We start from the raw sequence: 13,563 nt of genomic DNA, 5'->3' as shown, positions 1-13,563 counted from the left end.
GACGAATGTCTATGCGTTGAAGTTGTGAAGTGGAACAACCCCGTTCTCCGCACCTTGTCAGACTTGGAGGTCACGGCTTTCGGCTTCAAATGCCCGCAATAGCTATATTTGCATTGATACTGTTTCCGAGAGACTGGTCGTACGGAGCGGCACTTGGGACATCTTTGAAACGTACATCATTCACATATCGGTCGTGGAATCGACTTCCGTCACACTTTCATCCTGTTTCTCCCAACGCGACCACTACACAACCCTCCCTTTGCAGCAACCGGAACCACCAAAATGCCACCAGCATACCGAGTCGACCACATCGGTTCCCTGCTTCGTCCCCAAGCACTCCTCGACGCCCGTGCCGACAAGGACCTGACCAAGACCTACCCACCTGAGGTCACAGAAGCGATTAACAAAGCAGAAGTCGACGCCGTCAAGATCGCCTTGAACGAGCAAATCACCCGCCAAATCTACCCTCTGACCAATGGCGAATATCCTCGTGCCATCTTCTACAGTGGTCTGTTCGAAAATCTCAAAGGCATGACGACCTTCCCATCTCTTCCCATACCCGATGCGTTCAGGACCGACTTTCCTACTACGACCGGCCTGCTCAAGACATTTGGTCTTAAGACCCGCTCTTGCGTGATCGCCACAGACAAGATCCGCTTCAATGAATCTTCGCCTCCTTATCTGGCGGAGTGGCGTCAGCTACGGGACCTACTACCGGACCAGAGCCTCTTGTCAAAAGCCAAGATCACTATTCCTGCTCCTTCATGGCAGCACATCCAACTCAAGCCTGGGACGGCATACACACCAGAGTCAGGATACAGGAACGATGAAGCCTACTTTCGTGACCTGGCGAGTTGCTTCACACGTGCCATAACGACACTCTACGACCACGGCTGCCGCTTCATCCAGATCGACGATCCTCATCTAACATACTTCTGCGATGCATCATTTCTGTCCGGTTGTGCCAAGGACGGGACAAGTACCGACGACTTGCTAGACCTCTACATCAAGGTGTACTCCTGGATTTTCCAGCCCATCAAGAGCGACTCCAAGTACTCAGACCTACGGGTCGGCATGCATCTCTGCCGTGGCAACATGGTCGGAAGCCATCATTGGGTTAGTGGTGGATACGAGAAGATCGCGAAGAAGTTGTTCAATGACACTGTAGGTATTGACACATTTTACCTCGAGTTCGATGATGAGGAGCGTGCTGGTGGTTTTGAGCCGCTGAGATATCTGCCTCGTGGGAAGAATGTCGTTCTCGGGTTGGTCAGCACGAAGGTTGCGGATTTGGAAGATAAAGAAGTGCTCGTCAGGAAGGTGAAGGAGGCGGGTAAGATTATTGCTGATGCTTTTGGTGTGGGCGAAAAGGAGGCAATCGATGAGGCACTGGCGATCAGCCCGCAATGTGGCTTCAGTAGCCATTCAATGAAAGGTGGAAAAGGTATGACGTGGGATAGGCAGTGGGAAAAGCTAGAGTTGCTCGGTGATGTTGCGCGGGAGATATGGGGCATGACATGATGGGAAACACTATTACAGCCTCTGGCCACCCGATACCAGGAATGCTGCGGGAAGATGATGTTCCTACTAAGACTTGTCTCTCCGGTCAATGGTGCCTTAACGATAGCAAGCAATGACGACCGACTGCCATCATGGACGAGATTACCTTAGAACCTAGATGATCGTGCAGCAGCACTGCATTTCTCGCGACCTGAGCCTCATCCCTACTCGCGAACACGACAAAGTCTACATCTGAATGGCCTTACATATGTTCACCTCTATTTGCTCAAGCTCTTCCTTCGTGGCCTCGATACTATCGACATCCTCGCCCACCTCAGGAACCTGGATGTCACACAATACCCCACATATCTCGCGAGTAAGCCGCAAGGTGTAGCCACATGAATTTCTGATATTTGATACAGCGGCAGCGTTTGGTCGTCTCGTTCGACTCCGATGATCTTGGCTCTGCGGTACGAAGCACGTGTGGAGGAGCTTGAACTTCACTTTACCCTCACTCTATTTTCCGTCTTTCTAGTTCTCAGGCATCAGCAGCAGGCGCAAAAAGAAAATCAATTGGAAGCAGCGGGGTTCGAACCTGCGATCTTCTTGACTCAAATCTCATACCTTGCGCAGGACCGCACGTGAGCAACGGCGGCTGAATCAAAGTCCTTTCGGAACATTGACCCACATGAGGTGCAGAGACATGATGCCTTACCACTTGGCCATGCTCCCTAGGTGTTGATTGTTGACGCAATTTGTGATAAATCACAATATAAGCAGTCGGGAGAGCGTGGCGGTGATGCGCATGGAAGGTGCCAGGTTGTTGTTTCCTGGTTCTGACGCAGCATATCTTGCTACACTCTTACCAAGTGATGGTGAGGCGACTCAATGGAGTTTTTGTGCAGCAAGGGAAGCCCTTTCGCTACCTTGAAGTGTGATGGGCAGGACGTGTTGAGTATTCCCAGTAGACCGAAAGTTGCAGATTTCAAAAAGACGTAGTAACGCAATCGTGCAATATCTTTCATCATGGTCTCAATTCTTGTCAACCATCCTCATACCGACACTCTGAGTCCTCCACCCTGCATACTCCTCTTCGTAGCCTCAATATGATTCCTCCGTATCGTATCCAACTCAAGCCTCCGCTTATCCTTCTTCTTCCACGGCTTCTCACCGCCCGCAGCCTGAGCAATACCCCCAACCTCACCACCAGTCCTCTTCGCCATCTCCTTAAACGGATTCAACTTCTTAACCACAAACTCCGGCGGCGCCTGCGCATGATCCCTCGCCGTCAACGCCGGGGCCTCCCTCTTCCCCTTCCCCTGTTCCATCCTCCTCTTCCTCTCAAGTTCCTTCCACGGATCATCATCCTCAACAACCTTCTTCTTCCCCTTCTTCCCCGTGATCTTCACTCCATCCCAGAGTAATTTCTCCTCCTCGATCTTCTCCACGTTTTCTTCCGCCTCTTCTTCCTCTCTAGACCGGAGCTTAGCCTCTGTATTCCGCCATTCGGTCTGCATGCGTGCTAGTCGTTTGTTGTGTTTCGTTAGTTTCTGGGCTTTCTTTTCTTTCTCTCGGAGGTCAGCTGGGAGCGAGGAGTTCGCGTTGACGTTTGATTTAGCCAGTGAACTCAGTGGGAGGGCCTGGTCGATGCGGAGACCGTATTGTGCCAGTGTCTCTCCAGGCTGAATCTTCGGCACGCCGGTCGTCTTCACTGCCGCATCCTCCTTCCTCGGTTCTGCGCTGTCCGCAATCTCCCCTGGGCCCTCCTGCTTCCGCGCCTTCTCAGCCTCCCTGACCTTCCTCGCCTGCGTCTCCTTCTTCTTCTTCTGGCTCACCACAACACCCTCATCCAACCCCCCACCAATCTTCCTCCCCTCTTTATGCCACGCCATCAGCCGCGCGAAAGCCTTCGGCGTATCATCTGTGCTCTTCTTGACTCGTTTCTTTTTTCCTGCTGCCGCAGATCCATCATCGGGGTTGAGTTTCTGTTTCTTGCGCGACGATGGAGCTAGGAAGTCTTTTGTTGGGGCTATTACTGGGAGGGAACGGGCGCGGGTTGAGGGGGGGAGGTCGTAGTGGGACTTGTCGGTGGTGGGGGAGCGCTTGCGTTTGTGTTTGGTGGGCATGTTTTCGTAGGAGAACTGCGGTGCGAGCGGTATGAGTGTGGTTTGAGTGTTGATCTAATAACGTTAAGTGAGCAGCTGGACATAGGGTTATTTGGCGAGCGGTATCGACATTTTTGTGATGTCCACGGCGGAACTTGATGCCTGAGAATGGCCTCAAAAACTTCAGGCAAACATTTGTTGATGCCTCAGCGCCAGCCTCTCCTTTACTACTCGAGCACGAAGCATCATCGATTTAGAGCATTGTCAGTAAGTAGGTAGATATACTACAGCATTCTTCGAGCAATACTACGTGGTGTTGGCCCACTGGTACTCTCTAAATCACCGCTACGCTCGAAGCTACCTCTCGTCCAGAGCTGTTTGCTTGCAGCCATGCCCGTCCAAACCCGCAAACGCAAAGCTCCCTCCCCAGCTTCAGCACCCGATGAGCCACCAGCCAAGAAGCAGTCAAAGCAGCAAAGCAAACCCGCAGCCTCACAAAAGAACGACACGACCCCCAACAACGCGAGTGCACCACAACGGACCCAAGCTGACGACGACAATCCCGCCAACCCCATAGACTACCAAACCTTCACCATCCCCGGCCCCAGCGACAAAGCCAAACCCATCCCCTGCGAATCCCGCGACACCGGTTTCAGCCTCGACGAAACCCTAATCTTCACCCACGGTGCAGGAGGCGGCCTCTCCAACCCCGCCACAAAACTCTTCGCCGAGGGATATGTCTCCCGCGGCGAAGAAAGCGAAAGCTCGATCGTCTGCTTCCAGGGGACGATGAACTTGCCATCTCGCGTTAAGGCGTTCGAGGCGGTATTCCAGCATTTAGTGGAGCAGGATCCAAAGCGGACCTTTGCGGTTGGTGGGAGGAGTATGGGTGCGCGTGCTGCTGTGATGATCGCGAGTAACCACGATGAGATCAAGAGGTTAGTGTTAGTGTCGTATCCGTTGACGAGTCCGAAGGGGGAGATGAGGGATGGGATCCTTTTGGAGCTGCCAGCTGAGAAGGAGGTGCTTTTTATTAGCGGGAGGAACGATGAGATGTGCGATTTGGGGGAGTTGAAAAGAGTGATGAAGAAGATGGAAGCGAGGACTAAGCTTGTGGTTGTTGAGGATGCGGATCATGGTATGGGTTTGGGATTGGCGGGTTTGGGGTTGAAGAAGGAGAAGAAGGATGAGGTTATTGAGAGGGTGAGACGGGAAACTGGACGGGTTGCTGCGCAGTGGGTAGAGGATACGGAGAATTTTGGTGGTGGGTGGAGGATTGAGTACGATGCTGTCAACGATAGGTTTGTGTTGGGTGGAAAAAATGCTACAGATGATGAGAGTAGGGAGGTCTCTATGGCGGAAAGTATTGGCGCTGATGAAGTTGCCGGTGCTGATGCTGAAGAGGTTGAAGGCGAGGACGCGGGAGAGAAGAAGGTTGAAGAGGAGGCCCATGAGAAGGCAACGAGGACCGGTACGCAGAAGGTACGACGGAAGAGAGGGAAACCAGCGAAGCCTAAAGACGCGAATAGCGCAAACCAGAAGCAACCACCTACCGCACAAGCAGAGAAGTAGGGCAGTAACGAGACACAAAGCGGAAAACGCAAGAGTGGGAGAAAATTGGCCGAGTAGCTTGTGGGATCGAAGTCGTTCACCACAAATGTTGATGTACAATATCTGCTATGTTGACCTAATATGTCATGTAATACAGTCTTCCTCCATCTCACACTCGACTTGCTTATAGAGGACCATTCGGGTGGATCAACACCTTCGTGTACCCCTCAATCCTCTTGTCGAACTTATCATATGCGACCTCAGCCTCGTCGATGCCGACTTCGTGGCTAACGACGAACGACGGCTTGGCCTTGCCCGCAATGATCAAATCGCGGAGTTGCCTGTTATACTGCTTCACATTGCATTGCCCTGTTCCGAGTGAGAGGCCCTAGAGAATGTTAGCAAAACATTTGGCCTCTTCTGTGTGACAACGTACCTTCTCAAACAGCTTTCCGAAGCTCAAAGATATTTTGCCGCTGGCTGCGTTCTCATCCGGCGCACCTGGGTCAGTGGGCACATACAGCCCTGGGATTCCGAGACCACCACAAGCTCTCGTAACCTTGATCATGTTCTCCAACACAATGTTCGGTTCCTCCTTCTGCCCGCCCTTGACAACAGCCTGGTATCCAACTGCATCGACAGATCGATCGACCATCTCACCTCCATTCTCCTTCAAGATCATCTCTACAGCGTCACCCTCCTCAAAGTTGATGGGTACGCAGTTAATCTTCTCCGCCGACTTCAGCCGCTCGGGCACCCTATCAACGACAAAGACTTTGCTTGCACCCCTCAACTGAGCAGAGTACGCAGCCATGAGACCGACAGGACCCCCACCAAAGACGGCAACAGTCTCGCCAGGCTGGAAACCCGACAGTGTCACACCATGCCAGCCAGTTGGGAAAATGTCAGCCAACAGGATGAAATCCGCCTCATGTTCCTTACCCGCTGGCAGCTTCAACGCGTTGAAGTCCGCATATGGAATTCTGATGTACTGTGCCTGTCCGCCTCGGTATGGTCCCATGGCAACATACCCGTACGCACCACCCGCAAATCCAGGATTCACACCTGTGCAAAATGCGGTCTTACCCTGCTCGCAGTTCCGGCATCGACCGTCCGCGACATTGAATGGCATCACGACCCGATCGCCCTTCTTGAGAAGCGTGCAACCCTCGCCGACCTCGTCCACCAATCCCATGTTCTCATGGCCGAAGGTAATGCCAGCCTGAGCGCCGGTACGTCCCTCGTACATGTGTAAGTCCGAGCCGCAAATGGCAGCTGTTGTGACTTTGACGATGACATCGTCAGGGTGTTCGAGCTTTGGTCGAGGGACATCTTCAACCTTGACCTTGAAGGCGCCTTGGTAGTTGACGGCCTTCATTGTTTCTGTTTGTGTAGACATGGTGGGCTGTTGTTTATGATGTAATTGTGGAAGTTGTGGTGGGTCAGAATGGTTCTCAAGGTCAGTATCGTATGTTCAGGACATCAACAGAGCTGTAGCTTGTACGAACGAGCTTCATCTTGTCTTAAGTACTCCTCGTAGCTTCTGCTTATGCAAATACTTGATCGGTAGATGTTCTAGAACAAAAACACCCACCTTCCCCGCGTCTGCTTTCGTACATACTTTGACCGTTGCACTCTTAATCTTGGTTCGTCACTCTTGCATGACGAGACACAAGGGATGAAGCGGAGCAGTGACATGATCTAGGACATCGAAGCTTTTGGACGCATGGCAGACCAGGGTTGTGGAGGATGTGTTGCGGGGATGTCATTCGTTGGAGAACAGCGAATGATACATTCTTCGCCTGTTGAAGTTGCGTAGAGTTGAGATTCACGGTTGCTTCAACGTGTGTAGGAGTATCGCCGAACGCTCGAAAACCAGCCAAGGAGATTGGACGTGGCGCATCAGTTGTCTGTAAACAGTGGCGCAAAAATGTAGAGAGTAGGTACCTACTAGTACTGAACTAACGATGAGTTCGCGCCAAGACACATAGTCAAACTGAATCTCTATCACGTGTTTCCAGGATCCCCATGGGAAAAGCATGTCGGCTGCAAATGAAACGGCGAGCCACAACATGTGGTGCTGTAGAGGCCGTGCACAGCGAGTCCGTACTAGTGAGTAGTCCAGCGAGGCGTATCGCGAGATGGCAAAGTCAATCGAGGAGTAGAGGACTGGACCCAGCAGCAACTCAGCTGGTTGCAGACAGAAGAGACCTGACATGGCAGGAGCTACCTGGCAGGCGGTTGACAAAATAATTGGCAAAGTCTTCAACCACGAATTTAAGTAAGTATCTTCAACGTACCCGCACAACCACGTATAACACTTTACTGATGGCGAGAATGCTATAGTATATACAGTAGAGGCAGGAGATTATTTCTCGCTGTGTATCAACATGATATCATTCATTATATAGCTGTCAGTAAGCTCATCGTGGAAGAGGTCTATTGTAGGTCATGTCCGGACTTTGCCAATTATTCTGTCGACGGCCTGCCGGATCATGGCATGTTTGAAAAGGTTACTTACAGCATTTCGGGGTCTTCGGTCATGCATCCCCGAGGAGTCGCATACTCGATATGAAGCGAAGGCACCATGTCGAGCAAGCATCTGGACAATGAGATGGGTGGTGTATGTATGTATACATTTTGTACATCGCTGAGTTCAGACGAGAACATTATGCTGTACAAGATCTGCCGGTCATGCCCACTTGGATCCAGATCTCCGGAGAGGCATGTGAATACGTACCCTATTGGATTGCGCTTCCTCAAGCTCTCGCGGAAGTACTCTGAGATTTGTAGCCAAACGAAACAGGTCCACAGGCTCTAACGCGTGCCAGATCTGAGTTGCCTCCCACAACAAGTCCCGAACAGGTCCATCTTGAGAAGCCTGCCCACGATGTTGGGAGACATGAAGCTCCACAAGGCCAGTTCTAGTCTTGTATTTGAGAAGTGGAGGCAGGTATGCCTGAAATTCTTCAATTGTTTGTGGAAGACGTTGCCTTGGCCAAATTTGTTGCTTGTCCGAACCGAACCAGTCATCTTCCTTGAGTAGGCGTTTTGTTTCAAGCACAAGGATGTCGTGCTGCTGAATTGCCTTGAGATAAGCGATCTGGAAATCACGTCTGAAGTCGACGAACTTCTGGGAGACGATCCCGTTCTGAATGATCCCGCGCGAATCCTCAACGACAGCCTTGATGGTCTCAACCATCAGGTGAAGCTGCTTAAGGTGCTGCACCATATCATGTTGAAGATGGCGAAGGTTGTCTAGCGCCACGTCTAGGAGCCTTCGCTGTCTAAGATTCTTCGCCCGTATGCTGAGTATGATGGCGTTGGGCCTCACGTTGTAGGGAACATCTACCATCTTCTTGTAAAGATTTTCGACCTCTTGCTGAGGGATTTTGCCTGCTGACTGACCTTGGTCTCGCCGTACCCGAGATCTATTCATACTTAGGACCATAGACCATTCGAAGAGCTCGGTCCAGACAGACTCGGGTATGTCGATAGCGTAGTTCCTTGAAGTGTAATCAAGGAGACTCCAAGCCTTTTCAGCACTATTGTTGATGGCATAAGAGTGTACTATTGCAGCCAAGAGCTTTCCAGTTGGCCTCAAGGCATGGGAGTCGCTGTAATAGGTCGGACTTTCAATTTCCTCTTCGTCGAAACTGTTCAGGGCGTTTACGTCGATGTTCCAGACGGACTTGAGGATACTGTCGACTCCAGCAAGATCACCAGCTTTGGCAAGGCCGATCATGAGAGTTGTGAATGTTTCCTCGTTGCTGACCAGACCTCTGCTGCTGACCTCCTGGAACAGGGCCAAGACACGTGCGCGGAGTGCCCGTTCTGGTTCTTTCGGCGCTGTTTCTGGACTCACTCTATAGCCAAGCAAGTTCTTTGGTCTCCTAAACTTGGAACGTAACTCGAGGTTGCGGGTGGTATTGCGCATGCTGACCGAGGCAATCTCGCTGTAAGCCAAATTCCATACATGAGCATTGAAATAGGCATTGTAACATTCTATGTCAGGCTGAATGTTGTTCGGGAGCATCAAGGCATCCCAGATATGACTGGCCATGCGAAGGTCGCCCACGCTAGCGGCGCATTTGAGAGCGTGTCGACAGAGGTTGAGTGTCAGAGACCTACCAGCCTCTTGCCTAGTGACAAGTATGAAATCTATGGTGTTGGCGAAACGGCGTACGCGATTGACCAAGGATCTCTCAAAGGCAAACTCATAGTCGTCAGTCTTTCTGGACTCTCTCATGTACCTCTGTGCTTGCTTGAATGGCTCAACGAGAACTCCTGGATCGAGGGCGCAGAAAGCTCTCTCAAAGTCCTCGTTACTGGCAACACCAATGAAAGTTTTACCAGTAACATGAGCCGAAAGCCATGCTAGAAGTCGTTCGGGGTTGGCCTCGTCGAGCAGCTCCGAGGCAGAAATTTCATGATCAGGAGATCCGAGGGAAACATAACTAGGCGAACCAGCAGCATCTGATTGTATGATCTGGTTGGCGATGAAATCGACTTTCGATGATTTGGCAGAGATGCGTTGAGGGCTAGCTGCTGTTTGTGAGGTCTCGTTTTGTGGTGTATCAGATTCGCGGTCAAGGAATGGATTGTCGAACTCGGGTGCGGCCCACGGCTGGGAAGAAAAGCTAAGATCAACAGCAGAGCTCCTGTGTCTTTTCTGTTGCTGGAGCTTGTTGGCCTGGATGGATGGCCTTCGGGGCCTGTCGAGCTTGCGGAGGATGTGATATTCCAGGTGAGGTATTCGTGATGGCGGCGGGTTTGTTGTTATGGCGGCATGTCTGACTGACCTCGCGAGAGGCAACACTGCCTTCATAAGGCCTTGTGAAGCTGTAATGAGCGTGATATGAGTCGCGAAGCTGGCAAAGAACTCAACTGCATCTGGGTGTGCTCCAGGAGGAGAGAACAATTTCTGCGGCGCACCTTCCTCTCTTGGACACAGACTGCGGAGCTTCTGTTGGTGTGCCAGTTCTCGTACACATCTTTCTTGACCACTGGCATCCCACGAAATACAGTCACATCCGGCTATCTGTCTATGCTAGCAAGATGGCAGACTCTGGTGACCAGGGCGGCTCGGTGTCGGAGCCCCTCGATCTTGTGCGACTATCACTGGATGAAATAGTTTTTGTCAAATTGCGTGGTGATCGCGAACTCAAGGGTCGATTACATGTGAGAGCAACAAAAATGAGGGCTGTAAACCACGTTCTAACCATATCTACAGGCCTACGATAGTCACTGCAACCTCGTTCTCGGTGAGGTAGAGGAGACCATCTTCACCATCGAGGAGGACGATGATGGACAGGAAACAGTCAAGGTATGCGGTATGCCGGAGAATGGAGGCGCACAAACTAACAGCGGCATAGACAACCAAGAAACAGTCAGAAATGCTGTTTGTTCGAGGTAGGAGAGCTACGCTGCATGGGGAACTTTTGCTAACAGATTGCAGGCGACTCTGTTGTCCTCATCTCACCACAGCCTCCGTCGTGACGAGCCACCGCAACAGAAGCTCTATCTCGAGAAAGCCAGCATACTTTCTCCAGAATGCAGAATGGAGGAAAATGCCATGATTCACTGTTGAGATCAATCATATTGACAGCCAGTCATACACAAAGACAAAGCACAGCCCGATCAACAAGACTCATATTTGCCCCATCGAAACCCACGGCTACGATGACTCGAAATCACAGAGAAGAAAGGCGACGCTTGGCTTAGAAAGAGAAAAGGCAGGAGTCAACATCGCACGAAAGAGCTGACCAGGCCGACATCCAGTGCGCAGGATCTGGATTTCAAGAACAATTGAATATGAACAAGCACGGTTCTGATAGGGCAGGCCAAGTGGGGCAACCGGACCATGCGATGACTCGATGAGAGCTCGACCTGCCCTGCACCTTCCATGCCTGCACCGCGATTATATCAGGTCCTGTCTGCTCACAAACCACGACTCAATCACAACGCAAATTCGTTCAAAGTCAAGCAAAGATGTGTTGTTACTGTTGTCAGTGTTGATAGCTGGCTTCCTCCCAACTTCACATACCAAAATGATCACTAGGATACCTCAATGAGCGCGGGGGCGATTTCAATTCACAGTCATATCTACTTCACTACTTAATCCTTGCCACTTATAGTTGCTCATTCTGTATCAATACCACAACACTATGTCAGCTAGACCAAACAAGCAAACGCCCCAGGAGCGGCGGAAGGGAGAGCTTGTGCGCACCACCTATTCAACATTATTGCCCGTACTGACCGCCATTACAGGCTCTCTCTGACTTCGCCGACTATGTACAAAAGGAGCAAGCCAAGCTCGGTCAACGCGCCTCAGTAGATCCCAGCGACAGTGGCTACTCGACTGCTGGTCGCTCCTCTGTCACCGAAGATCATGCCGAACTCGATATCATCGACCAGCTAGGTCTCTCCGATGCCCCGAACCAAGTCAAGCTGAAGGACTGGTTGCTCGACACTTCTGAAGATGCCGGTGCTACGTTACAGCAGTTGACTGGCCTAGTGCAAGCTCGACTCGACGAAGGTCACGGTGAGACTCTATTCAATGTGGGTCAAGAGGACAGTGGCGACGTTATGGGCTTCACGAAAGAGCAGTGGGATCAGGCCCTGGCAAGGGTAGTCGAGGCCTCGAAAGCCCTCACTGCAGACGTCAGCGTCTTACTCTCACACAACGTTGGCGGCAAGTTTGATGCAACATCATCCACAAAAGAGACTGCATGCTACGGCAAGGTCCTCATAAGACAATCTCCACCTACCCCAGAAGAGGTCATTGAAACAAGAATAGCTGTTGTTGGCAATGTCGACGCAGGCAAGTCCACTATGCTCGGTGTCCTTGTCAAAGGCGGTCTCGATGACGGCAGAGGCAAAGCCCGTGTCAACCTCTTCCGCCACAAGCACGAAATCGAGTCTGGCCGAACCAGCTCAGTCGGCATGGAAATCATGGGCTTCGACACCAAGGGCGAGATTGTCAGCAGCAATGTTCCAGGTCGCAAACTCACCTGGAATGAAATAGGCACTCGCTCTGCCAAAGTCATCTCCTTCACCGACCTGGCAGGCCACGAACGGTATCTCCGCACCACCGTCTTTGGTCTTCTCAGCTCCTCTCCTAACTATTGCCTGCTTATGGTCGCAGCAAACAACGGCTTGATAGGCATGTCGAAAGAACACCTCGGCATCGCTCTGGCTCTCAACGTCCCCGTCATGGTTGTCATCACCAAGATCGACATATGTCCTCCTCAAATTCTCGAGCAGACTATCACTCAATTGACACGCATATTGAAGTCTCCCGGTGCCCGCAAGATTCCTATATTCATCAAGACCCACCAAGAGACTGTCCAAACAGCAACACAGTTTGTTTCACAGAGGATATGTCCGATCTTCCAGGTCTCGAATGTCACTGGTGAATGTCTCGATCTGGTCCGCACGTTCCTCAACATTCTTCCTCACCACGGTCACTACGATGCTGAAGCCCCATTCGAGTTTCATATCAACGATACATTCTCCGTTCCGTTCGTCGGCACAGTTGTTAGCGGTGTTGTGAAGTCTGGCGTCATACACGCAGGCGATACGGTACAGGTCGGTCCAGATTCTCTCGGCGGTTTCCAAACAACCAATATTCGATCAATCGAGCGAAAGAGGATATCTGTTCCCTTCGCATCCGCAGGACAATCTGCTAGCTTCGCACTGAAGAGGATACGCAGAAAAGAGGTCCGAAAGGGTATGGTCGTATTACCGAAGCTCGACACTCCCCCGAAGGTCTACAGGGAGTTCACAGCCGAAGTCCTCATATTGTCTCACGCAACCACAATTCGACCGAAATATCAAGCCATGCTGCATGTTGGGCCAGTCTCACAAACTTGTGCTATCATCGAGATTGATCGCGAGTACATCAGAACTGGCGACAGGGCAACAGTGGCCTTCAGATTCGTGCAACGACCGGAGTACCTCGCCATCGGCGATAGAATATTGTTCAGAGAAGGAAGAACGAAAGGTCTTGGTATAGTCAAGGGTGTTGGCTTCGAGCTTGGCAGCTTGAACAGTAAACCTGAGGCGCAGGCCCATGGCGCAGGGTGGACGGGTAGGGAGAAGATGAAGGATAAGGTAATTCCTGGGGCTTCTGGTACTAGTGGTGCAAAGACGGCAGGTGCAACGGCGAAGGAGAGCACGACATACGCCAATGGGTCTGCTGTCGGAGGTGCAAAGACGAAGTGACGATGTCATAGCCTGCTAGACACTGAACGACGCGTTCTATACATCACGATAGACCACCGTTGCTGCAACGGATTGCACAACTCAAGCAGCGAAACATCCTCCAACCCGGTCTTGCCCTTGCCTTCCTAGAATATAGTACCTGTTCTCAATCATCGAAGGTACTACTCCGAGGTCGTTAAAG

General features: G+C 51.5%; 7 protein-coding genes across 7 annotated transcripts; 4 read left to right on the top strand and 3 right to left on the bottom strand.

Annotated features, from left to right (window-relative positions):
- Positions 1-282: 282 nt before the first annotated feature.
- Positions 283-1,521, top strand: PMZ80_009494 (uncharacterized protein; the record flags this gene model as incomplete). The annotated part of the gene is made up of 1 exon (XM_064877888.1): positions 283-1,521. The coding sequence occupies one exon, from the start codon at positions 283-285 to the stop codon at positions 1,519-1,521; it is 1,239 nt and encodes a 412-aa protein (XP_064726613.1).
- Positions 1,522-2,552: 1,031 nt separating this feature from the next.
- PMZ80_009493 (uncharacterized protein) lies at positions 2,553-3,626 on the bottom strand (the record flags this gene model as incomplete). The annotated part of the gene is made up of 1 exon (XM_064877887.1): positions 2,553-3,626. The coding sequence occupies one exon, from the start codon at positions 3,624-3,626 to the stop codon at positions 2,553-2,555; it is 1,074 nt and encodes a 357-aa protein (XP_064726612.1).
- A 369-nt stretch (positions 3,627-3,995) lies between these two features.
- PMZ80_009492 (uncharacterized protein) lies at positions 3,996-5,177 on the top strand (the record flags this gene model as incomplete). Its single annotated transcript, XM_064877886.1, has 1 exon — positions 3,996-5,177. The coding sequence occupies one exon, from the start codon at positions 3,996-3,998 to the stop codon at positions 5,175-5,177; it is 1,182 nt and encodes a 393-aa protein (XP_064726611.1).
- Positions 5,178-5,340: 163 nt separating this feature from the next.
- On the bottom strand, positions 5,341-6,555 carry PMZ80_009491 (uncharacterized protein; the record flags this gene model as incomplete). Its single annotated transcript, XM_064877885.1, has 2 exons — positions 5,341-5,544; positions 5,593-6,555. The coding sequence occupies 2 exons, from the start codon at positions 6,553-6,555 to the stop codon at positions 5,341-5,343; spliced, it is 1,167 nt and encodes a 388-aa protein (XP_064726610.1).
- Positions 6,556-7,848: 1,293 nt separating this feature from the next.
- PMZ80_009490 (uncharacterized protein) lies at positions 7,849-9,984 on the bottom strand (the record flags this gene model as incomplete). Its single annotated transcript, XM_064877884.1, has 1 exon — positions 7,849-9,984. The coding sequence occupies one exon, from the start codon at positions 9,982-9,984 to the stop codon at positions 7,849-7,851; it is 2,136 nt and encodes a 711-aa protein (XP_064726609.1).
- Positions 9,985-10,214: 230 nt separating this feature from the next.
- On the top strand, positions 10,215-10,655 carry LSM3B (Sm-like protein lsm3b; the record flags this gene model as incomplete). Its single annotated transcript, XM_064877883.1, has 4 exons — positions 10,215-10,337; positions 10,390-10,482; positions 10,532-10,568; positions 10,615-10,655. 4 exons carry the CDS (start codon positions 10,215-10,217, stop codon positions 10,653-10,655), a joined length of 294 nt encoding a protein of 97 aa, XP_064726608.1.
- A 668-nt stretch (positions 10,656-11,323) lies between these two features.
- On the top strand, positions 11,324-13,382 carry PMZ80_009488 (uncharacterized protein; the record flags this gene model as incomplete). The annotated part of the gene is made up of 2 exons (XM_064877882.1): positions 11,324-11,377; positions 11,427-13,382. 2 exons carry the CDS (start codon positions 11,324-11,326, stop codon positions 13,380-13,382), a joined length of 2,010 nt encoding a protein of 669 aa, XP_064726607.1.
- Between the last annotated feature and the right edge of the window lie 181 nt (positions 13,383-13,563).

The sequence above is a fragment of the Knufia obscura genome (genome assembly GCF_036327395.1).
Source record: "Knufia obscura strain CCFEE 5817 isolate CBS 148926 chromosome Unknown scaffold_13, whole genome shotgun sequence".
NCBI classification, from domain to species: domain Eukaryota; kingdom Fungi; phylum Ascomycota; class Eurotiomycetes; order Chaetothyriales; family Trichomeriaceae; genus Knufia; species Knufia obscura.
The sequence above is the reverse complement of the archived record's forward strand: the minus strand, read 5'-3'. Positions and strand labels throughout refer to the sequence as shown.